The 24,868-nt window shown below is 31.7% G+C and overlaps 2 protein-coding genes across 8 annotated transcripts; one reads left to right on the forward strand and one right to left on the reverse strand.

The window, feature by feature from the left end:
* Positions 1-945: 945 nt before the first annotated feature.
* Positions 946-15,424, forward strand: LOC113863585 (DNA gyrase subunit B, chloroplastic/mitochondrial). 7 transcript variants are annotated; one of them, XM_027497220.1, is made up of 21 exons: positions 946-1,253; positions 1,475-1,619; positions 1,843-1,923; positions 2,021-2,134; positions 2,527-2,583; positions 2,922-3,023; positions 3,285-3,435; positions 3,540-3,616; positions 4,267-4,377; positions 5,538-5,608; positions 5,880-6,021; positions 6,398-6,496; positions 6,647-6,775; positions 6,875-6,989; positions 8,097-8,164; positions 9,178-9,291; positions 9,925-10,041; positions 10,167-10,220; positions 10,302-10,407; positions 13,543-13,673; positions 14,883-15,424. In XM_027497220.1, the coding sequence occupies exons 1-21, from the start codon at positions 1,135-1,137 to the stop codon at positions 14,949-14,951; spliced, it is 2,172 nt and encodes a 723-aa protein (XP_027353021.1). In that variant the 5' UTR covers positions 946-1,134; the 3' UTR covers positions 14,952-15,424. The 7 variants fall into 7 exon arrangements, 3 of the variants coding, with proteins under 3 accessions (XP_027353021.1, XP_027353020.1, XP_027353019.1); XM_027497219.1 differs by having other exon boundaries at positions 977-1,253; positions 8,097-8,196; positions 9,174-9,291; positions 14,883-15,395; XR_003504546.1 differs by lacking the exon at positions 14,883-15,424 and adding an exon at positions 8,421-8,509 and having other exon boundaries at positions 977-1,253; positions 10,167-10,407; positions 13,543-13,614.
* Positions 15,425-17,422: 1,998 nt separating this feature from the next.
* LOC113860869 (sulfoquinovosidase-like) lies at positions 17,423-22,287 on the reverse strand. The gene is made up of 8 exons (XM_027493406.1): positions 20,929-22,287; positions 20,686-20,818; positions 19,989-20,204; positions 19,495-19,650; positions 19,101-19,353; positions 18,380-18,780; positions 17,892-18,008; positions 17,423-17,792 (listed from the first exon to the last, which is right to left on the reverse strand). The coding sequence occupies exons 1-8, from the start codon at positions 21,945-21,947 to the stop codon at positions 17,454-17,456; spliced, it is 2,634 nt and encodes an 877-aa protein (XP_027349207.1). The 5' UTR covers positions 21,948-22,287; the 3' UTR covers positions 17,423-17,453.
* Between the last annotated feature and the right edge of the window lie 2,581 nt (positions 22,288-24,868).

Below are 24,868 nucleotides of genomic sequence, written 5' to 3' on the forward strand. Positions count from 1 at the left end.
GAACTTTGAATTTCATCGGAGTACCATAACGAGACATAAAGATAAGAAGAAATAAGGTTAAAGACTTTAACAACAGGAAAGTGGACAAGTATATCTTTAACAGACACAAGTAATACCATAAAAATTTATCTTATGAAACATTTGGTGTGCATATTTTTTTTATATTATTTGAAAGATAATTTTTTTAGAAATTTTATTTCTTGATAATGTTTCAAAACTGTGTGCTTTTAGGAATGTTGTACCATATTTTTAATTTTTTTTATATCATATTTGGTTTATATATATATATATATTTGAAATATCAATATATATTTTTTAATATTACTTTATGTGATAATTGATAAATTTTATTTAAAAATTAAAATTAAATTTTAGTAAATATAAGATATTTATTATTTAAGAAGTGTGTTGAAAAATATAAAATTATTATAAAGAATTCAATTTAGTCAATTATTATCATTATTAGGTGATACTATTATCTAAGTTGATGAGTACGAAATTTATATAATTATAATTATTTAAATAATTTTTAATTAGAATAGCAAGTTAATAATAAATATTTTAAACAAACAATAATAAAATAAGGAGATAATATAAAACCAAATTTAAATGTAAAAATATTAAAAAATATAATTAATATTTTAATTATAAATTTGTTAATTTGATAATATTTTAAATTTTTTCATTTCATATAAATATTTTATTCAAAACTTTAATTAAAATAATTTTAAAATGTTATTTATTTAAGAAATTTTAAATTATTCATATCAAATATAAAATTTTATATTTTTAAAAATAAAATAAATTTATTTATAAAACGCTACCTGATTAATGATTAAAAGTTTTATTAATTAAAACTAATAAAAATACATGTAATTATATTAAATTATTCATGATCCAAGTCCTATATTTGGTTGGGCAAAAATGTGTGGGGTGTTTTTCTTTACAAAAAAGGAGTGTGTGGAGGGAAAACAAAAGCACTAAGGGAGGGAGTTACGCTGAAAGTGTAGGGTTTAGAGGAAAGAAAAAGAGAAGATAGAGTGAGTGAGTTAAGGTAAGAACTTAGAAAGCAGGGAAAAGAAAAGAAAGAGATGTTGTTTTGGTTTGGTTGTATTTGATTTCCATGTGAATGCGATGGCACCTATCCTTCTAACTCGTCCTCCTCTGCTTCGCTTCATGGCCTCTCGCTTCTTCACCGTCTCTTCCTTTCACCCTCATTCCTCTTCTCTTCTTTCCACCCTCTCCAAACCCAGGTTTAACTTCGCTTTCCGCTTCCTTTTTCCCCTTTTCTTCTCTATAAATTGCTTCCCCTTTAATATTTCATACTTGCCAATACTTCAATTATAACAAAGTTCGCAACTTTTAATAAAATGGATGGTTTTTTTTTTGACTGTTTTTTTTTTTTTTTCTATTGAACCATAGCTAGAAGGTTGTTTGTTTGTCTTCATTTGTAATTTTTTTTGGGTTTTCTCAGGATAAGTTTTCCTCTCGGAAAATTGTGGATTCCACGTTCGGTACATAATGCAGTCACTCCGAGGGCGTTTATGTCTTCTGTCTCGACAACTGAAGCTTTTCAGAAAAATGAAAGTTCCAAAGCTTATGGTTCTGATCAAATTCAGGTAATTTCGGATTGTTTTTTTATTGTCTACACAATATCATGAAACCAATTGTTGAATGTAGATTGGATGTTGTAACTGTTTTTGTGCTACAGAATTTTATGAGTGCTGTGTGTTTAAACTTATCTTTGGTATATTTCTTGTCAGTGCCTTTAATGTATTGCTTGTCAAATATACTTTGGAAGGTTGCAGCCTTTTTTCTTCAATGGTTGTTTAAAACATGTAGGTGCTTGAAGGATTGGACCCCGTAAGAAAAAGGCCTGGGATGTATATTGGAAGCACTGGCCCACGTGGGTTGCACCATTTGGTATCGTCTTCTAATTTCATTTTTGCAGATTTTTTTGATATTTTAATTTTTGTTCTGGGAATTTTCTAATTGATGCAGAGATTATTTGGTATCTTAGGTGTATGAAATTTTGGATAATGCTGTTGACGAAGCTCAAGCTGGATTTGCTTCCAAGATAGATGTTATTTTACTTGCAGATGATTCTGTGAGCATCACGGACAATGGTCGTGGGGTATGCTTTGCTGTCTAAATTTCTTCATGGGTAGATTGTGCTTTGTCTGTATCTATAATGTAATGTTAATTTGAAATTTGAACTTTTTCCTTTTAGATTTAAAATTTACAACAAAAAAAGACTGAGTTGTGCACTGTATAATGGTACTGCTATATTTTTTAGTGTAACCAGTAACTATTTTCTAACTTCCCTAGTTTTGTGGAGTTAAATATTATATATGACCAGCTGCTTGACAATGCTAGCTATTGTTCTTTTATGGATATGAGTATAATTTGCCATTTATCATGATTTTTAGCTGTTAATGCTTGTACTAAACTACTATTGATCTCTGTTTATTTACAATCCCTTGCTTTAATTTGATTACATATACTAATTTATCTTGTGGAATTCAGATTCCTACTGACTTGCATCCAGTTACAAATAAATCTGCCTTGGAGACAGTGTTGACGGTATTGTTACACATACTTGATTAATAGTCTAGATAATTGCTATATATACGCTTTAAGCATTTTCAGAAGTCTATGTTGCATGTATCTTTAGATACCATGAAATTCAAATCCACTTGAGTCTGTTAAACTAAATTATGGTTTTAGTGTAAGGAAATACATTGTTTTAGTTCCACAAATACGAATTTTCACTTTTGAAAAGGTTGGAATTTGGGCTTTATGCTGTAACACAATTTTACCCAGCATTTGGAGTTCATTTTCTATTTAGACTGAATCTTTTCTGCATAATTTTTTTCAGTTGGATAATGCTGTAATGATTGTTGCTGTTATGAACTTTGCAGGTCTTGCATGCCGGTGGAAAATTTGGTGGTGCCAATAGTGGTTACTCTGTTTCAGGTGGTTTACACGGCGTTGGTTTGTCTGTTGTTAATGCATTGTCTGAGGTATGTTTTCTTTGACAAATTTTTCCTATTTTTTAAGTTGAGCTTTTACAGTGCATATTTGAAAAGCATTGGATGAAGAATTTGAAATGGGTATTGATGTTCTGGATCTAATTTCAACTCATCATTGCACCTTCTTTGTCATAGGTTTAAATATTAACTAAATATACAAGCACCTCTATATTTCCTTTTTAGTCTGAGGTTGTTAGTTCTGGTTAGTTATCAATGTTATCTGAGGATCCTATTTGCTATCTTACTTCACAGTCATTAGAGGTAACAGTTTGGCGTGATGGAATGGAATACATGCAAACATATTCTTGCGGAAAGCCAGTGACAATTCTGAAATGCCTTGTGCTTCCAGATGAAAAGAAAGATCTTCAAGGGACACGTATCAGATTTTGGCCAGACAAAGAAGGTTCATATATTTATTTGATCATGCATTTCTGGTTATGTTTTTTCTTGTTTACTGCAAACTTCAGTCTAATGCATGCTTTACTCTTATCCCAACTTAACATGCAGTATTCACCACTGCTATTCAGTTTGATTACAATACAATAGCTGGACGCATTAGGGAGTTAGCTTTCCTCAACCCAAAGGTGAGGTTATTGATTCAAGTAATGTCCATTTGTGATGTTTCATTCAACATTTATTTTTCTTATTAGAAGTGGTCTTAAATGTGGATAATTTATCATGACATTTATTCATGAACATTGTGTCTTTGAACCTTCATGAGCATTGTGTCTTTGAACCTTCTAGGGTTTTAATTTCGTATTACCTTACTCAAATCCAAGAAACACCATCTTTTGCTTGTTAGAAACCTGCCAATGCCATCTGCCCTTTTATTGTCAATACCTTGGCTGACTGTTGTTTATGTCTGTAAATTTGTCGGGCTACTCTAATAGATGAAAAAAACTATAAGATTTTATGCTGTACAATTTAATATAGTTGAAAGATGAAAGAAGTTATGATATAGAATTAAGAAACATCTTTTCTTTGATGAGTTTTATAATATGAAAGTAAAGATGCTTTGTAATTGATCGGAGTTCAAGCTTGAGCTTTATGTGTAATGTAAATTAGGTTTAGTATTAGACGATTAGTTTTTGTTGATCTTTTGGCACACCTAAAAAGCAAGACTGAGCTGCCCAAAGTATTGTCCCTCATTTAACCACCTATAAATCAAAGACTTCTCGAAGAGCAATTTTCTATCTACTTTGCATCTTACCATGAATTTTCTTGACCTTTGCAGCTTACTATCACACTTCGGAAAGAGGACAATGATCCAGAAAAAGTTCAATATAATGAATATTTCTATGCTGGGGGATTGGTTGAATATGTGAAATGGCTTAACACTGATAAGGTCGTGTGCTTTTAACCTTTATGCTTGTAATGCATGCGTAATGACATTCATTTTATTTATATATTTTTACTTGTGTTGGTTTGCTTTTGTAAGATATCTTATCCTTCTCCATTCTTCTTTCTTCAATTATAAAATAAGTTTGTTATGATTGTTTTCATCACATTCTATGCTTATATTTTTCTATGAAATATCAATTCTGTTGTTTTAGTTTTTACTGCACAACTCATTTAAGTTCACAGCTGTAAACACTTCCTCACATAGTCACATAGCATTTGTTTAAGATAACAAAAGGTTTAAGTGGTACCATTTGGATTCAGGTTTGCAACAAAATAAGTTGTATAAGTTGTATTACTACTGTTTTGGAGTAATGGCTGCGATGCTATTTACACAACTGGTTGAATCACAATTGAACTCACCCCTGCACTGGGGCCATTAGATCTCTTTAGTTTGGCAGTCAATTGAAACCTATGCAGGACAACCCAATGGCCTGGACAGGGTTGTCTTTGCATTTTTTAGTCAGTTCAGTTATGTGGATAGCATTAAGTCTACTACTTGTACTGCATGGGCATTAATAACTCTTGGATGATGTCTGATGGGGCTGACGACTGAAGACTTGTAGGAAATATGGTCAAGTAGAGCTGAAAAGCAAAACAGTTAGAGTAGTAGTTAGTTACAGAATTAGTTGGCTAGTTAACTTAAGTGGTAGGAGGGCAGAGGATTGGAGGATATTTGTTAGTTTTGGAGAACAGTAGCATTAGGCATTAGCTCAATTGTAAAAGTGACATTCCTTTGTGAAGGGGAAACCCTTGAAGGAGAGATCTGTTCCCTGGTTTTGTGCATTTTCAATCAAGCAATACAATATTCTTTTTCTTTTCTCTATATTCTATTCTGGGTTCATAACAATCTCTTTTAAAATTGTGACTTTCTTTTTCTACAGTTGGATGTATTCCCATTGCTTGTAAGTGATGGTCCCTGTTAGCCTTATAAGAATGGTTGAATATTGTGACATGATTTTATCATTGTTGATTTTCTTTATAAAAAATGGTTCATTGCTTCAATTTTTATCCTTTTAATGGAAAACTGCTTATTATGTAGTTTATTTGGATTTGGATTTGAAAGTAACTTTAAAGTGGTTATTGATTAGTGACCTTCTGTTCCAGAAAGCTCTGCATGATGTACTGAGTTTTAGAAAAGAAACAGATGGCATCACAATTGATATAGCTTTTCAGTGGTGAGCCCTCCAATGCCAATTGATATAGCTCTGTTCTGTTTGCTAGATACATTTCTGTGTCAGGATTCATTTGTGTGTATTTGGCAGTTGAATCCTAACGAGTATGAGTAAGAATTAACTTGTGAAGTTATGGGGTGGTAGCCTTTTATATCTTGTAAATATAGAAGCTCAAAATGAGCAATATATTGTATAATTTTCTGTATAATATGGTTGATAACTATTCATAATTCCTTTTATTAGTATGAAATTCATTTAATTTCTTCTTTACTAGGTGTGAAGATGCATATTCAGATACAATACTGGGATATGCTAATAGCATACGCACTATTGATGGTGGCACTCATATTGATGGTATGAAGGCTTCTATAACAAGAACATTGAATAGTCTTGGAAAGAAGTCCAAAGTTATCAAGGTATTACTCAACTGTGTTTATTATCTCCTTTATTTTCCCTGTTAACTTCTGCGCATCTACTTTCCTGAAATATATAACTTGTAGTTAAAAATTTGTTGCTTTGATATTCTGAGACTAAATTTACTAACCCTGCTACTACATTATTTTACCCTTAACTTTGAGTGCACTACAGGTCTACAGGTAAGTAATTTCTCAAAATACTAAACCACTTTTCTAGTTATGTATTGCATGCTTAGCAGAACTGGAACTTCTGTACATGTATGTTAAATGTGGTAATTGAAAAATAGCAAATGCCTCCCTTGTCTAAATGGATTATTTTATGAATGGTTTAAAGTGGATTATTTTCGTTATTGAGTAGCATTTCTGTTATTTGCAGGATAAGGATATTACTCTAAGTGGTGAGCATGTAAGAGAGGGTCTAACATGTGTTGTCTCAGTCAAGGTCCCAAATCCAGAGTTTGAAGGACAAACAAAGGTATTGCATAGTGCATACTTTATGATTATGTTATTTGATGAAATGCTTATTGTGGTTTTTGGAATATTGAGGTTCAGCCTTGATTTTGTTTCCCTGCACTTCATGGCTCTGCTTTAAGTTCTTTCTTACCATTCTCTCTGTTGTGAAAAGACAAGGTTAGGAAATCCAGAGGTGCGAAAAGTGGTTGATCAATCTATTCAAGACTACCTTACTGAGTATTTGGAATTGCATCCAGATGTTCTTGATTCTGTACTTTCTAAAGCTCTTAATGCTTTCAAGGTAGTCATCTCTTTTTCAAGTTTACAATTCTGTATTTTAAACCCTATTGCTTAGGTTAACCAGAAAGCTTTCCTCTTGTGATATTTATGGTCTAATTAGGCAGCTTTGGCAGCAAAAAGAGCAAGGGAATTGGTGAGACAAAAGAGTGTATTGAGATCTTCATCTCTTCCAGGAAAACTAGCTGATTGTTCGTCCACAAATCCTGAAGATTGTGGTATACTTGTTTCTATTTTGTGGAGCTTATTTTGCTTAGTAGATACAACCATTCTGTGACAGACCTAGTTCAATGATAAGAGTTATTCCTATTAATTCTGCGTATAATAACTTTAAGAATATGACATTAATATTTTAAGCAAAAGTGCTATAATTTGTTACATTCTTATTTGAAGTTGCTATCCAAATCTATTCCTTTGATATATGTTTTCCTGCTCCTGTTTCTCTGTAGTGATGCTTACTCATTTTATAATCAGCTTAACTGCATAAAAAATTCTAGATTAATACAACAGGACAAAACAGACACTGAATTAGAAATGATAAAAAAGGATAGACTCGACTCATGAATTGTGCAAATGGAACTTCCAAGATATTTTTGATGAATCTACATAGTAATTTGATGACAGTAACTAGAGAATCCCATCTATTTTGATTGACTGCCTTTTTGATTGCTGAAATCATTTGCTGTCATTCTTATGTGACTTGTACAGTATTTGGTGGTCCATAATACCAAGTGTTGTGGAGGTTGAATCTCATCACATGCTTTATTTTTTCTGGTTTTAAGAAAACAACTTGAATTTTGACAACTGAGATTGGATCAATGCTAGGAGACAGAGAACCTGAAATCTTGAATCTCTATTTTAGTATAATCGTTCTGAGTTTTGACTCTTGATTTCCAGTCTCGTCTCCTAATTATGTTAAGAGCTTTCAAAAGTATGCATTCTCATATAATTTAAATATATGTCAATTTTCAAGGCTGTGGTTTGATGTCCTTAGGCAATTATATGCAGGCTGGCTTTTAAGGATTGGGGTGAAAACAATTATTTGATGTTTTGGGGTGATTACAGTTTTAGAGATAATATTTAGAATCCTTTGGTGATATTTGGGACTATGTCCAACTGATATAATCTATTATTTAAATGGAGTTGTTTCTTAACTGGCAGGACAATATGCTCAGTATATTTAGATTAACACTGTATATGTGGAGCTGTGTCATAGCATAGTTAGTTCATGTGAAATTAGCTGAGATCTTTTTGGTTTAATCTCTTGATGAGGTGGCAGTGTGTTTTGAGTTAAATTTTTTTTATTCTTTATCCCTATATTGCAGAAATCTTTATTGTTGAAGGTGATTCAGCTGGAGGAAGTGCTAAGCAAGGGCGTGACAGGCGCTTTCAGGTAAAGTGTATACTTTTGCATCAAAGCCTACAAAAATTGTGACCTTGTTTAACCTTACTGTACATTCTACTGAAAATTTGAAACTATTGAGGACTGACTCTCCTAAAAGCTTAAGCTTAGACACAAAACATGTTTTATTATATCTTTAACATGCTCCTTCATGCAATAGCCCTCTGGGTTTGAAGTGTGATTGTAAACAATGCAGTCTTGATCACTATACCTTGTATTGAAATTCAACCTTTTTATTACAAGAAAGGAGGCAGTGAGGATTGAACTCTTGACAACTTGTCAAGGTAACCCGATATAATATGAAGGATCAAGTGTCCTAAAATCTTACATTCTTAGGTGAAGGCACAAACTGGTTTTGTTATATCTCCTATCTATAATATAAACTATTTATTCTATTGCTTTGGTAAATTTATTGACTATTTTATGCCTTAGATAGTGTTTCATTTGGAAGCAAAGATATGCAAAATATTGCCACTTTCATCTTGAAAAGAAATAACACAAGGCAATTAGGGCAGTCATCTTTTTCAATTATTTTTTGTTTCCCAAATCCTTGTATGGTGTTGCCATTACTACCATCCCTGAATATTAATAGCTACCTTGGCAGAATGTTAGATGAAATATTAGCTATGTTAATATTTTGAATTGTACCAATGACAAATTTTCTATGAAATAATATTTAAATGAAACATGATTTTCTTAATTTTCATTAAAGTTTTTTGTTGCCTTTGAAAGTAAAAAAACATTATAACAAAGGTAATGTTGTGGATGACTGAAATTTAAAATTTTGTGAGAGGAGTTTCACATTTTGATTTGGCTTAAATATTTATAGATAATTTTGTGATTGTATATTCTAATGCTTGTTTTCTAACTGTGGTATCTGATCACTTAAATTCTTTCTTTACTGACATGTGGAGCACTTTGGTAGATTGATGTTCATTACATGAATAAAAGAAACATTTGGGGTTGCGTAAGAGCATGTATTTATCATATCATATTTGATGCAGGCCATTCTCCCTTTGAGGGGTAAGATTCTGAATATTGAAAGGAGGGATGAAGCAGCAATGTACAAAAATGAAGAGATCCAAAATTTAATTCTTGGTCTTGGTCTTGGAGTGAAGGTTAACATTGTCCCTGTTTCATTTATTATGGAGGAGTTAAAGCTCAAAATAAATAGATAAATGATGGATCTGAAAACAAATCACAGTAAAATCTAAATAAATTATAACTAAATTGAAAATTTTCTCTTTGGTTCAGTGACTTTCTTCTTTTATCAAAATAAAGAACAAATTGCTAATGAAATATGATTCAGAGTCTTAGTGGAAGAGTAACTTGCAAGCAACCTGCTTACAGGTCTTCAAATTGTTGAGATTCCAAAATGAAGGCCCAAAATAACCAAGTAAATAACGATCAATGTTAATTGTGAAGTGAATCTACAGACAGAAATAGCAATGTGTGGTCAGTAAGAGAATATGGGAATTAGGAAATCCTGAAAATGCGAAAGTAATCCCGATTGCTGAATACGATCAGAAGTTAAAAATCTTTAGTGAATTCCAAAATCGAATTGGAAAATCCATCTCTGAATAGCATGATAACTAAGTTATTTGTGATATTCTCCAACCAGCATAAATATTGATAAAGACAAGTTTGTCAAAGTTAAAAACCTTGTTTACCTGTGCCAGAATTCTGTGCTCTTTAACTTATGTCAGCTATTATTTAATAATTTAATTAAAAAATGTCTTTTGTTGGTTCAGGGAGAGGATTTTAAAAAGGATGCCCTCCGATATCATAAGATTATTATTTTGACTGATGCTGATGTGGATGGTGCGCACATCCGAACTCTGCTACTGACCTTTTTCTTTAGATATCAGGTAAACTATACAGGAAATGCCAGCAAAATCTACTCCTACATGGAGGATGAAAACCAAAATAGCTCCTATAAAAATAAGAACAAAAATAAAATGATCAAATTTGATGCATTGATTCTTTCTTGCAGAGAGCTTTGTTTGATGAAGGTTGCATATATGTTGGTGTTCCACCACTGTACAAGGTTTGCCTTAGGTTTGTGCTACATGAAATGTCTATCAGATGAAATCATGCTAACTCCAGTTATCTTTACTGAAATAACCAGGTTGTGAGGGGAAAACAAGTGCACTATTGCTATGATGATGCTGACCTTAAAAAGCTTCGAAGCTCATTCCCTCCTAATGCATCATACAACATGCAAAGGTTCAAAGGTATGATGAAAAGTTATTTTAGTTGCATGTTACTTGTATTAGAATTATTTGTAGGCTTGTAATACAGTTTTGGCAAACTACAATTTAAATAATACAATAGATTATTTAATTGATAGGGTTGTTAATGTCAGGAAAACTGCTATTTATCATGAAGTGGATCAATTGAATCTGACTACAAAAGAGGAAATGTATACTAGAAACATGGGTGGTCAAATTAAGAAATGAATTAAAAAATAATTGGATGCATCAGTGTTAAACTACCAGTCTCTCACCACAGATTTGTGAAACTTGAACAAAAATATTTGTAGTAATTAAGATTTTCTTTATGTTATTCTATTTTTTTTCTTTTTCATTTGGGCCTTAGTTTCACAGTTTAAATAGTAGGACTAGGAATGTTGTGCAATATTCCTGATCATACCAAACATGATTAGAGGAGTGATGATTTCATGCCATCCCCTTTCCTATAAAGCTATGCTAGTGAATCAATATGAACTCACGTCTGAGAGCTTAGGGGTATAGTGAATATGGAATGATAATCTCTGCTGTCATTGGGGTGTCTTGTAGACCCTTGTAGTGAACAATATGTTAGTTGAAGAAAAGAAAATTTTATGTTTGAGTCTGTTGTATTTTAAAATGTTTCTTATGTATAATATGACTTTTACCCATTTATTCTAGAAGATTCACATGCTTCCCCAATGCTGAATTTTTGTTTTCTATGGGAGTTACTTGTTTTCCAATGTTTTCATTATTCTGTTTGTAACACCTTACTTTTCTTTGCTCAATTATATCAAAATTTAGGTACAGTTGTAAACAAATAATAAAATGTTCAGTGAAATAAATAATAAGATTTTGAAATAGAACCTCTTTCGCTTACAAATTCATATAATATCTTGATAAAAAATAAAAATATACAGGCCAAGCTATAAATATTTCTATAATCAGAATTCTAATGTCAATTATAATTAAATAAAATTTTAGTCAACAAATAAATTCTCCAACTAAGTTTAAGACAAATTATATAAAATAAACTGTAATTCCATATTTACATTCTCAAAATCTTGACAGCAATCGTAAAATATAAAAAAAAAATTACATTTACAGATCATCATTCAAAATATACTGAATTTTTACAGTAGATCATGTTCACCCCAATACACTGAGAACCTGAAAACTAGTTATCACTGTCGTGCGAGCCCTCTATTTCCGCTACTTCCTTAGCAGTTAACTCATCATTGTCCGAGATAAGTATTACTAGAATCCGCCACAACATCAATACTAAAAAATCTCTCAAAAGTGAATCGAGTAAGTCTTCCTAGCAAATAATGATCATGATAAGTAAATACATTATTTATGATCATGGATTTCCTCTCAGTTCCCTGACATAAATAAAAACTAAGTGTCTGATCGATGTTAGCATTTACAGGAAAATCAAAAGGTACAACATAATTATAAATTACTTCTAAAGTATATTCTTGATTATCCTCAAGGTACACTCTGAAGTTCAAATGTATAATACGCTTATATTCTCTAGATACATAATTCAACATTACTTCTTTCAAAACAATTTACTATCCTAATCTGCCCTTAAGGCGTCGTCATCTTTATTTCCTACAATATTATATAAGCGTGAACAACTATTCTACTACTCATACATAACATAAAAGTCTCATATCACTCAGCACGTAACATCATAAAATAACACATCATCACATATGTTACCATACATCATTAATTCTCATTCTATCTCCAACATGAAATCTTTTCCTTTCTAGATAGCACTTTCAGTGCATTGTGATCGCAGTCATTCGATGTCTCCAACAATATTCTTAAGATATTACTCAACTAGGTAAATAATCGCAGGTTAATCCATGCACATGGATACAACATATGCAATAACGAACCCTTTAATAAAGGTATATTCAGGAGTCTAATCGAAAAACAAATGAGGCCATGTGGCGCATTCGCTCGTAGACAAAATCTGTACACATACGCGAATGTTACTCACCACCTACAATTTTTTCAAATATTCACATCATCTCCAGATTCTATACTCCTAGTTTATCTCTGTAACTATTTACGCTAGATTCATCCAGTACTCATATCTAGTCATATTTATCTCAAGTCCAGTCACAAAATCATGCTGATAAGCACTTCTAGACAATTTCTACATTACTCATCATATCAATATGACTCCACCAATCAAAATATACATTCTAACATCATCATCATTCTTTTTAACATATCTCAACAGTACATCATCAACATTTCACTTTAATAATCACAATATTACACCCAACATATTGAAAATTATTAATGAAATTATTCAACTAAGATATCATGCTTTTTTCATCTCACGAACACATAATAATCAATCAAACACATACATATCATTATACAGTACTATGAGATAAGGCTCTCGTGAATTCAACACACAACTTGTAATATAATGATAAAGTAGAGCTCCCCTTACCTCGAAATGAAGATTTAAGGGAAGATTGATAAAGGTTATAATTCAAGAATGAAAATTTTCCTGAAAATTATAAGGTACCTTTGAGAAATATGAAACAGAGAAAAACCATCGGTAGAACCGAGATCAAACTTAAAGAAATTTACTTAGAATCACTTAGAACGGATGTTTGTACGATCCTAGATTTGAAGGATAATTGGTGTTTTAAGGGATTTAATTTGAGAGAACGAAGAGAGAGTTTAGAGAAACTTGATATAGGTTGAAGTTTATGGTTTTCATGCAAAAAAAACTTTTAAAAACCTTTAGAATTGCGATAGTCTTGCTACAGCGAGAGATTACTCGAAACATGCTCGCTATCTCTCGCTACAGCAAAAATATCAAAAAAAAATGTGCATATGTTTTCTGCACTTTTCGCTACAGCAAGAAATCCTCGTTACAGCACAGCGAGACATTCTCGCATTCTCACCACAGCGAAAATACTCCAGAATGTTCCATCCTAGTACTTCAGTCCACCGCCTTATTTCACTACAGCAAGACTTATCTCGCTGCAGCGAGAACCTCACAGTTTCAATACTTAAAAATCTTCCAATCTCCAATTGCATGGGATTTTTAACATAATTATGTAATTATAACTTAATAGTGTGATCTGCTATGTTCTATAAATGCAGGGTTGGGAGAGATGATGCCCTTACAACTATGGGAAACAACCATGGATCCAGAACGCAGGTTATTGAAGCAATTAAAAGTTGAGGATGCAGCAGAAGCAAATATTGTTTTTTCCTCTCTTATGGGTGCTCGGGTAATGTGTGCTATTGCTTTCATATTTTATGATTTTTTTCACCTTAATCTATTTGTTTCTATGTATTTTACTACAGGTACATTGAACTTTAAGAAATTTTTGGGCAGTCAAATATGACAAATGACTTCTGATTTCAAATTTTAATTCTTGTTTTTATTAAAAGAAGGCAGAAATCATGCATGCATTCTTATTTTAATATATTTAAACTTGTAAAATTATCGAGTTTGGATTGAAAGTTCCCATTTCCTTCACCCCATTCAATTAAATGGTCAATGTGGAATTTGTGACAAGTATCGTAAAAGTTTATTCTATTAAGCGTGATATAATAAACTTGGTATGATTGGTAAGGTTAACTTGGATTATGGTAAACACAAGTTGGGGTTTATCATTAGCCTATTTGAGATCTGTGCATTAACCTCTTTTTACCTTGGCTATTGTAGCTAAGAGCCTCTTCCATTAAGTGACATGCATAATTTCTCCGTTGTTATTTAACCGTTTTATTTGTCATTTACCGTGAAATTGGCCATGTTCATGGATCAGTTGGCCTTGGGTATAATAACTATTGTGCAGTGTTATTATATAAGTAATTTTTTAGCACATTGTTGAAAATACAACGGTATGCCTATCCTAAATTTTTCAGAAATGGCATATTTCTGATATTGTGTTACAATACCCAATCAACATATTTAACAAAATTATTTGATGAGATCAGAATTCATTTGTGTATCGCTTCTGTTCAGAAGATAAGGCAAAACAGATTAATATAAAACTCCAGACTTTTTATTTGAGTGTTTGGCTCTTCAAATTATTAACTTGTATCTGTGAAAATATCTATCATTCCACAATCCACATTTTCACCTTTTACTTTTCTTGCAAGTCCGCATTGCATTCTTGCTTTTGACTAGTTTGCTTTTTAAAATTTTATGAACGAGCTTTTCATTCATGTAAGCTTCTTTGTTCAATGGTTAGCTATATGCATTTTTTTGTCATTCTTTCCCTGATGGAAACAGGTGGTTTATGATTTGTGTTGACCAGTGTAGTATGTTTCTTTTGCTTATGCTCAATTATCATATATTGCTTATTGACACATGCTTGAGCTGAAAAAGAGTTGAATGCTACCCCTGGTTGATTATCTATATTCTTAGGTACAATGTCATAAAGTTATTATTGTTGTGCCATATTCTGAATGTTTAATATTATCTGTATCAGGTGGATGTTCGGAAGGAGCTGATACGAAATTCTGCAAACATGATTGATCTTGATCAGCTAGATATTTGATCGTGCAGCTATGTGTGGAGAAATGACATGCCTTCCATATTAACTATACAATATAGTGAAGCACAAAATTTTTGTTCATGCTGTGGAATGTGGAGAGGTCTTAATTGAAGCATGGCTCCTATTTTTCCATTGGTGCCATTTAGTGATTTAAAAGAACTCTTTACTAGGCACAATGGAGTGCTCATTTTAAGCTGCTGGGAATATTTTGAGGGGCTGGTTGGCGGTTAATTTGATTTTTATAAATGTACAACGTGCATTTTTTTAGCCCCCACCTATTTATGATCCTAATTTTTTTGTAATTGCATGGGTAATCGTTCATGCACTTCACATGCTACCCTTCACAAGTTACCGTCTCCTGAGTTCGTGTTTGATCCTGCCATTGTAAAACGCAAATTTGAAGTATATTTTGTGATTAAACTCGGTCGAAGATTTAATTTTCAGTTATTCTTATTAATCCATCTTACGTGTTTTCTTTTGGTTCTTGAATTATTTAAAGAGTATAAATGTTTTATATGAAAAGGGTTATTAGTAAAAGAATAATAATAAAAGTTATCTTAGTATTAAATGAGATTTTTTTAATTATCTTACAAGAATTATAAAAGTAATTAAATTCATTGATGACATGAAATTTATCAATAATTTGAATGTTTTTTTCTTTTTAAATCTGTCCTTAAAATTATTGGAACCCATGATAAGCTCTTTATGCCTCATTATTTTGTTTTATCTAAGTATTTTTGTGAAAAAATCATTAATGCACAATCAACAACTTGTTAGAAGCCTTCGGAAAAAGATGAGAATAAACTCTGTCAAAGGTTTTATATTTAGGGTTAAAAGTAATATTATCTTGAATTTTTACATGAACAGATAAATAAGAATAATTATAAAAAACTTAAGAATCATTTTTTAAAAAAACAGTTAAATAACAAATGAGATAGTTTAATACAACTGTAATTGCTCCCATTTTTTTTTTAAGTGTTTATAAGAGTAAACATTAGCATATGATCCATCTTATGCTAACAATATTATTTGAAAGTCTTCGCAAGATATTATTTTATAATAGTAAAAAAATAATAAGTTGACGATAAAAACTATTAAAGAACTCCAATGGTTATACATGTTTTCAATAATTAAATTAATATTTTAAAAAAGAGTTTACAAAAAAAAAGTATATATTCAATTAAATTTATTGTAAGTCAAATGCAATACATATATGAGTTAGGATGAGCAAGATCCATTTACAATGTGAAACCAATCCAACAGTTTATTTGAAAGTTATTATTAAATATATTAACTTCATAAAATTTTATACAAAAATAAATTTAACAGTACTTTATTATATACTACCTTATTTTAATAGGTATTATGTTTTAAAATATAAATAAATAAATTTTAAATAATATAATTACAAATATCTAAATTATATGAAATTTAATATACATAATTATAAAGATAATATAATATGATTCAACATTTGAAATTATCAATTTTATATTTTATAAAAAAATATTAAAAAATATAAATTTTTAAATTTGACACCTTGTATAAAAGAATCAAACTCTAGATACATGGTCAATATTTTTTCATGGCAGAATTTGTCGATACAAGGTTGTGTGATTGTGCAACCAAAGGCCTAAGCTATGCCGTATACCAAAAAAGAAAAAATGAAGTAGTTTTGTTTTTTTTGTCGGAATTTGATATAAGTAGGTATCTAAAAGAATATGCCACAAAATTTCAAGGAAACCATGTAAAATATTGGTAGTGAGGGAATATGCCACTGCAGTATTCGATTACAAAACAACGTTATTCTTCACGCGCACAAAAATAACATTCGAAACAAAATTGTCGGAGAAAAACTCATTATTCGTGAAAGTTGAAGGTTTATGTATTGTAAGTATTAGCGCAAGTTGAATCACATTCCCATGCATTCTTTTCTGAGCGTTCTAAAGACCAATCCCAGAAATGGGGTTGCGTCGCATCTTTTTCTTCGAATGATTCACATTATATCTGGTTTTTAAAAGTAATTTGTCCTCTATATCACCTTGTTAAAATGTTTTAGGAAAATGTTTTTCGTGATTTAACATCTCAAGTGTAAAAATTGGAGGACTGATTCCTTTTACAGCCAAGGGTAACCTAATATCAAAATTGTCTCAGCCTTAGTTTAGTTATATCTATTATCGATGTATGATCTCATCACTACGTTATTATTTAGTTAAAATAAGTTATACAAAAATATATGGAATATGGGCCATTTTCCTAATGTTTTATTTCATCCGTAGATTTGATCGAAATGAATGCAGAGGCTGTCTTAAGAAACTATGGAGCTATTATATAGTTTAAGAAATGAGTGTGATACATATATGATTCAGGTCCTTCCAGCTATTTCATTGCATTAGGGACCAGCTTCGATTGCAATGATACTAGTGAGTTAATTCAGGGGCATGAAATGAGACGTTACTTAGATGCTATGTACATATCTAAGACTGTCTATATCTGATGTATAGTTCATTGAAGAATGCCTAAACTTCTAAGGTTATTAAGAAAGGTTTCTCCAATGTGGGAATCAACCTTAACAAATACAGCAGGATATCCTATTGGAGATTCTATCCATTCTTCACTTCCTTGTTTGGAAAATACTTTTCCAGTCCAGATATGTAGCCAACTGCAACTCTCTCCCAATGGAAAATAAGCTTTAACTTTCTTCTTTCCTTTGTCAAGAACAGGCACCACTAAGAACTCAGAACCAACCAAGAACTGCTCATAACTCAAGTGATGCACACGTTCATCATTAGGATAATGGAGAAACAGGTGGCGGCAAACAGGCAATCCTTTCTTTGCAGCTTCCTATTTACAAATATGACATGGAAAGGAGCATTTTAAAGGCCTGCTGAGTTTGCTCAATGTATAGTTAAAATAGTGTGTGAAGATAAATTTTGGGATCACCTTCACCAGTTGAATTCGGTAAAATTTCCATGCCGCATATACTTTTGCAAAACGCGCAAAGTGTGACAAGGTTTGTTGGTTTGAGTAAAACTGGCTGTTGGATGATGGTTTGTTGCCCTGCTTACAGGTCATGCATAAGTAACTCATTGCTATCACAAACTTTGAATGGCTAAAATTTATCGAATAAAAAGTTATCTTTCTTTTGGCCATGTGATTCAGTGTGTGGATTAGTTTTATTTTTGTTTATGAAGCAAAAGCATGTGACAGAAAAATTTGTGTGTTACATTAGTATGCTCGGCTAAGTGGCTCCACTCCACGTGGACAATGCCACACAAAGAATGTTGTCAAAGAATGAAAACTTCCGTTGATGAGCAAAATTCCTGTTATGATGAATGTATCCATGCTAAGTACTTCTACAATGATAATAATGATAGAAGAAAATATAAGCATGACAAAGGGGTATGCCATGTTACAGGTATTTTACTTACTTCATGGGTGCGGAAGGCTGTGGTGAAAGAATTTAGCTCCATCCATCGCAAAAGCAATTCTTGAGTTCTTCTATACTTAACTATGGGTAAGTTTATTGTACAGTATCCTCCAATGTCACTGTGATTAAAGGCATAGCCAGAAATTCCACTGCTCAGTAGGCCAACAACAGAACTCTTTATTCCATCATTTGTTTGCCAACTAACCATTTGGTCTCCTTCCCAAAATAGCATCCCCCACTTGGGGCTATCCCTATAACCAGCCCTCATGAAGAAAACCAGGTCCTCTTCCTGGTCTTCCTTCACCTTGTCCAAGGAGTTACTTTTCCATTCTTCCACAAGTTCCCTGTTAATTTTGGCCCATAGTTCTGGGTATCTGTTATGAGCTGAAATAGGATTTTCACCTGAAATGGAGGATAGAAAATCTTAGTAAGAATCACAAACTTATGCATGAAATGTAGTCTTGTTTTGTTCTCTTTCTTTATTTCCTTTGGGTTAGGAGGTGTGATGATGAGCGAATGTTCAGAAAATTATCCTCGGAGAAAGTTTTGAGAGGAGATGGAAGTTATGATATGCATTGCACCCAATAGTTAATTTATTACTTTAACCCACTTTTCTTTGTGTTTTACAATCAATGGCATTGGAAAGGCCTCATGAAGTAGGTCAGAAGTTTATATATATACACTGAGCATAAGTTTTGGAACAAATATATGTGAATGGAAACCTGAATATAGAACAGCATCGACTGGAAGGCCTTCACCAAAATCAGCCATCCATCCTCTAACGCCATCATCAACCATTTCTTGTAGAATCAGCTTGAACCAAGTTGCAGTTTTTGGGTGTGTTAGATCTAGCATTCCTACATCAAAAGCTGTGTTTGGAACCATGTATGGATTTCCATTGCTGTCTTTCACAAGTATGTCCATCTGTTTTGCCTCCGCAAAGAGGTTTCTCCTTTTGTTTTGTTTCTCATTAACCTAAAGGATCAGACGAAGATTAAAAAAGATTTATATTACTGACTCTATCTCAATCTGCCTATACAAATGCAGTATGATTGGAGACAAACAAATTATTGAGTACAATATTTATACATTCAAGTGATTAAAAGGAAAAATTACCGGAGCTAAACAGGGATTGCAATATGTCATAACTCTTATATGCTGAGTCCTAAGATCTTTGATAAGCTCCTTCCACCCACAATACCTTTGTGAATCCACTTCCCAATTCCACCAGAGTTGTGAACCGATCAATGTTTCTCTCTGCCCTACCCAATCCTGTGATGTAAACAATGTTAATTAAAACAACAAAGAATTGTGATAGTTGCAAGTTTGTGAGGGTGAGTGCACAAGCCAAGTTTGTTCAGAGGAAGTTGTGTGAAAGTTAATTTCCAGTGGTTCCCAGAAGAGTGTCAGAAATCTGTGTATGTGTGTATAACACACTCAAAAACAAAATACACGATCTTAATTCTTGCAAATGGTGGGTTCAAAGCAAGAATGAACACTATCTATTGAAGCAAACTGAAATGTGAATTCCAAGTTTGTTGAAGCTGCAGAGGGCCAGAGTCTACAAATTACCTTCAAATACTTTTTCTTGTTTAGGGGTTAAGGATTACCTGCAACCAAAATGCTGAGATAGGAACATCGTAAGTCCTTAGTACATTCCAAATATGGCGTACAGCATCTGTGCCACCCTGCATTCCAACTATAGCACCAGATATTATCCACTCCGGAAGCTCAGGTAGCCTTCCAATGCTTTCCGTGAAACGTTCAATCAGTTCACATGGTGAGTTCCCATGCAATATCCTCCCTTCAACCGAGTTTCCATGTATCTGCAAGCGCCAGGGTACAAAAATTTGGAAAGTGCGTGCTTCAGTTATAAATATGTACCCAAAAAAAAAAAAAAAAAGGGATTTAAGTCATATTACTTTATTACATTATAACAATTCAGTATGTTTTAAATTGTTGAAGACTTAAGCATTTAGTATTTCATTATGCACAGTTATATGTAGCACAGATTCCTGGTTATATTAAATTCCTCAGTCATCACATATGACTGCTTTAAGGTATTGTAAACTTTCCACACTTTTCATGTGATACAATACAAATATATACTAATACTGTACTAATTTTACTTTATGAAAGATTCATTCTTCCTACATGCAATGCCTCGAAATTTCCAATATTGAGCACACAAATTTCAGAATTTCTTTGCACTAGTTACTCCATCTAATTTTGAGTAGTTCATATAGATCAGTCCAGTTACAATAATAAACTTGTACCATTTCTATCTCATAATGTCTGTACCAATACCTGTATCTGTACTCTGTCAAGTCTAGTAAGATCGAAGACCGTATAATCATATCCTTCAAGGTAGACAGACCTCATTTTTGATGTCATGTAGAATGGAGAAGGAGCATAAGTTGTACTCCAATCACCTCCTGCCCTGTCAATAACAATGAAATGTATCACTTATCATTGTGTTGTCAACAAAATATATATAGCTTATGATATATTCTATTGAATTAGGCGTATGAAACCGTTGCATTACACTACCTGTAACTGATCAAGTTGGCAGCTAAGGTAATAGGTTGATCTCCTCTGCCAATACCTTGCTCTTGAACAAAGATGGGCACCCTTTTGCCTTTGAAATTCATGTGAGAAAACTGCTCCCCAAAACCATAAAACCTCTCATTTTCATCACTTGCATATGTCAACCACATTCTATTGAATTCTTCTGATTTTGAGATTCTCAAGTCTCCTATTTCTTCCTCTACTGAAGAAACCAGAACAAATCCTCTTGGCCTTGAAAGGTACCAACACCAACCTAGTCTCTTTTTCCGATTACTCAGCCTCCTCTTAAAGCCACGGTATCCTCCTGAAGCTGCTGTAGACACCTGGTTGCGTGAGATGAAGTTGGGTTTCTCAATCTTCACTTGAAACCCGACCTCATGGTTGGTTTTCTGATGGAAGAAAACCCAATACCTTGCATACACAGAGGGCCCTTTTGCTTCAAACTGTATATTTGCTTGAATGCCATGCTTTTGAAACCTTCTGTTCTTCTTAGTCATATTGAAAAGCCTTCCTGTGATCATCAAAGTAGGAAGCTTGGTTTCTTGTGTGTCAGTTTTCTGGTCCAATCCTTGATGCCCAGATGGAAAATCTGCAACTTCATATTCCAAATGATGACCAAATTGATTATTGATCATCCTAATACCCTCAATGGTTTGGTGGTTGCAAATCAAATGAACATCTTTGTCTTTGACAAGAAATGATCCTCTACTTTCTTCCACCTCAGTGTCAACCAGTGCAGCTGAGATAAAGGCCTGTCCTGGAATGGTAGACCAAATGGGTCTGGTAACCTGAGAAAGATGAGAAATTGAGAGGTGCCCACCACTGTTGGTGGTCCAAGAAAGCTGAAAATCATTACCAATTGAGAAGGTTTGATCTGAAAGTTCTGTTTTGGAGTTGATGAAGAGAGAGCCTTGGACATACGGGATGGTGGTTGAAGCAGAAGAGGGGAAAGGGTTGTTGAAACGCTTATGGTGCTTTTTGGTTATCTTAAGGATTGCCATGACAGAAATTTAAAACTAAAAAAATTATTAGGAAATGTTTGGTTGAATGTGAAACCTTAAAATATACAGGGAAATAGCATTCTTTTGTTAATGAGTTACTTTGATAAGTTTGAGGCTTTGTAGAGTTTGTTTCCTTGAAGCATTTGAAAGAGGGTTGAAGAGTATTTTAGCGTGTTTTGTTAAAACGGTCTTGGGGGGCATGAATCTGTGTTTGACTTTACTTGGATTCCATAACAGGACAGAATGGACCAAGTAACCAAAATTGATTCATATCAGAGGCAAAATTAAGACCAGTTTCCTTCTTTTCCATTTAGCTTTGGTGCTTCGGATTTGTATTCTCTCCAAAGAGTGTGATAATTTTATGAGAAAAACAATGCACTTCTTTTTAGTATATTGATCTGTTGTAAATTTAATCTCTATAAATAATTCGTCAGTGTATCATAAAAGTAGGTGACTTTTACTTTTCTCAGAATATGGTACTGTGATATATAAGAACAGTTCGTATAAACAATTTTGTTTATCGGCTATTTTTCTTATACACAACTATTTAAGATGGTTCTTATCTCAAACTTTTCTCCAGATATATTGATATTTAAATTTCTGTACTTATCCGTCAAAATCATAAAAAGGTTGGATAATGGATTCGATGTGGCATTCGATGTATATTTTTCTAAAAATATTAATCTCAACATTTTAGAGCCAAATAACCATGTTTCGGAAAAGAAAATACAAAATCTGTATCATTCAACACGAGCCCGTCATATGATAGTGGAGTTTATCTTTAGTAAATTTTTGTGCTAATTTTCATAACACGACATTTAATGCAGATGTGAAATACTAGTTATCTTAAGCTCCTCCGACAAAGCATAAAAAAAGTTCCACCGATTTTTAAGTGTATTCTCTTTCTCATAAACAAAATCAATAGTTTTTTTTTTTAATTTCAGTTTTTTTTATTTATTTATTTTAGTTTCATTTTGATTCTTTATTTTTCAATTTAATATTATTTTATTAATTTTGACAGTTTTCAACAGTTAAAAATTATATATTTTTATTTTATAATTGTGACAATTTTTTTTATCATTACTAAAACAAGTAACTCGGAAAAATAAATTAAATTAAAAAAATCAAAAACCAAAATACAATAAACAATTTAAAAACTAAATCAGAATAAAAAAATTTATGTATTCTCACTATTTTTATTCAACACAATTATTGGAAGGAAAAAAGGCAACACAAAATAGCTTCAAGACATGCGATTGAATCTTCCCTTGATCGTGGAACCATTCCTAATTATGAATCTTCCCTTCATTGTGGAACTTCTGTAATTTGAATCTTCCCACGTTGTGGTCCTAGTTGTGAATCTTCCCTCGTTGTTGGAGAATGTTCTTAGTATAGCATCGTGTTCCCAAAGGCACGTGATCTATTAACTTTTTCTGTTTTTGGTTTGAGTTGTGATGTCTTGTTCCATACTGTATCTGGTCTTGTTACCAAGCAGATTCAACGTCTGAAGATTTTCAACACTGTCCTCAAACAACTCTTGAACGCTGAAGCTGTGAAGAGTGAAGATACTTTCTATGACAAGTAATCAGACATAAGTAACTTCATCTATGTATATATTTTATCATCTAATTATATTTTTGTAGTATCTTAAAAGTATTTTTTAACCTGATAGTCAAAACTAATGTATAAATCACTGAAGTGAGTTTTGTTTATCTTAATAAAGTCTTTTATATTCATACACATAAGAATTGAATCTCAATTAACATATTTTATATTTACCATTTTAAAAAAATGTTTATTTATTATTTTAAAAGTTCATTAATTATTATTGTTGTTTAACTTTACTTTTATTTTCAACCTTATCTAAAATAAAGAGAAACACTTGTATATGAAATTTTAGAACGATAAACAAAAGAAATAAAAACATGTTTAAATAACATAAATAATTTCACTCTAAACAAAAATATTATTTATATATTTTAATTTATGTAAAAACATTTTAATTAACATATGAAACGAATAATATTAACATAATATGAAGTGAAGTGGGAGAGAAATAAAATGTGAGTACTTTTTCTATAATAAGTTATTAACAGATGCAGCTGTTGAAGTCACACAGTTTTTCCTGTTATAATGTGTCAACAACTTTTACGTTAATTAAGCGTTTAATTGTAATGTGAACATTTTACATTATTAATTAATTTAAATTATTATAGATATAATCTTTGAAATAATTATTATAAAATAAATATGTGATAATTTATAATTGGATGATAATACAAATAAGAATTTATATTATTATTTTTATTTTAAATAAATTGTTAAATCAAATCAATATGAATTTATTTCTTAATTAATTATCATAAAAAAGAAAATTTTCATTTCTCATAATGTAATCAACCCTTAAACTTCTTCAGTCAACATTGAATATAATATAGAGTTTGCAAATCATCATTGAATTAATTTTTTTATTAATTGGAGCAATTTTTAAGATTCTAAAGTTTAAAAAATTTAAATACCAGCATAATAAAATTGTTTATTATTAAAATAATTATTTATCAATTGAATTATAATATTTAATTTAGTATTTATAGTTTTGTAAATATATTCATATATTATACGAGATAGTTACTAGTTTTTACAGAAACATGCACACTTTTGCATGAATGAGAGTGATAGCTAATTCAAGGGGATAATGGTAATGGATATATGGATGCAATTTATTTGGCAATTCTTTATCCTCACTCTATTTCTAACTCATATCAATAAAAGACACTTCAATATGGACAGTTTTTAGGTGATATTAACGAGTATTAATGTTACTAATTTACTTATATCATCTGTAGAAATAAATTAGGTTACTTTTTATAAAAATTGAATTTGGTTTATTTTTTTTAAAGATTTAACCTGTATATTTAATG

Source organism: Abrus precatorius, unplaced genomic scaffold (assembly GCF_003935025.1).
Source record: "Abrus precatorius isolate BTA unplaced genomic scaffold, Abrus_2018 Scaffold3, whole genome shotgun sequence".
NCBI classification, from domain to species: domain Eukaryota; kingdom Viridiplantae; phylum Streptophyta; class Magnoliopsida; order Fabales; family Fabaceae; genus Abrus; species Abrus precatorius.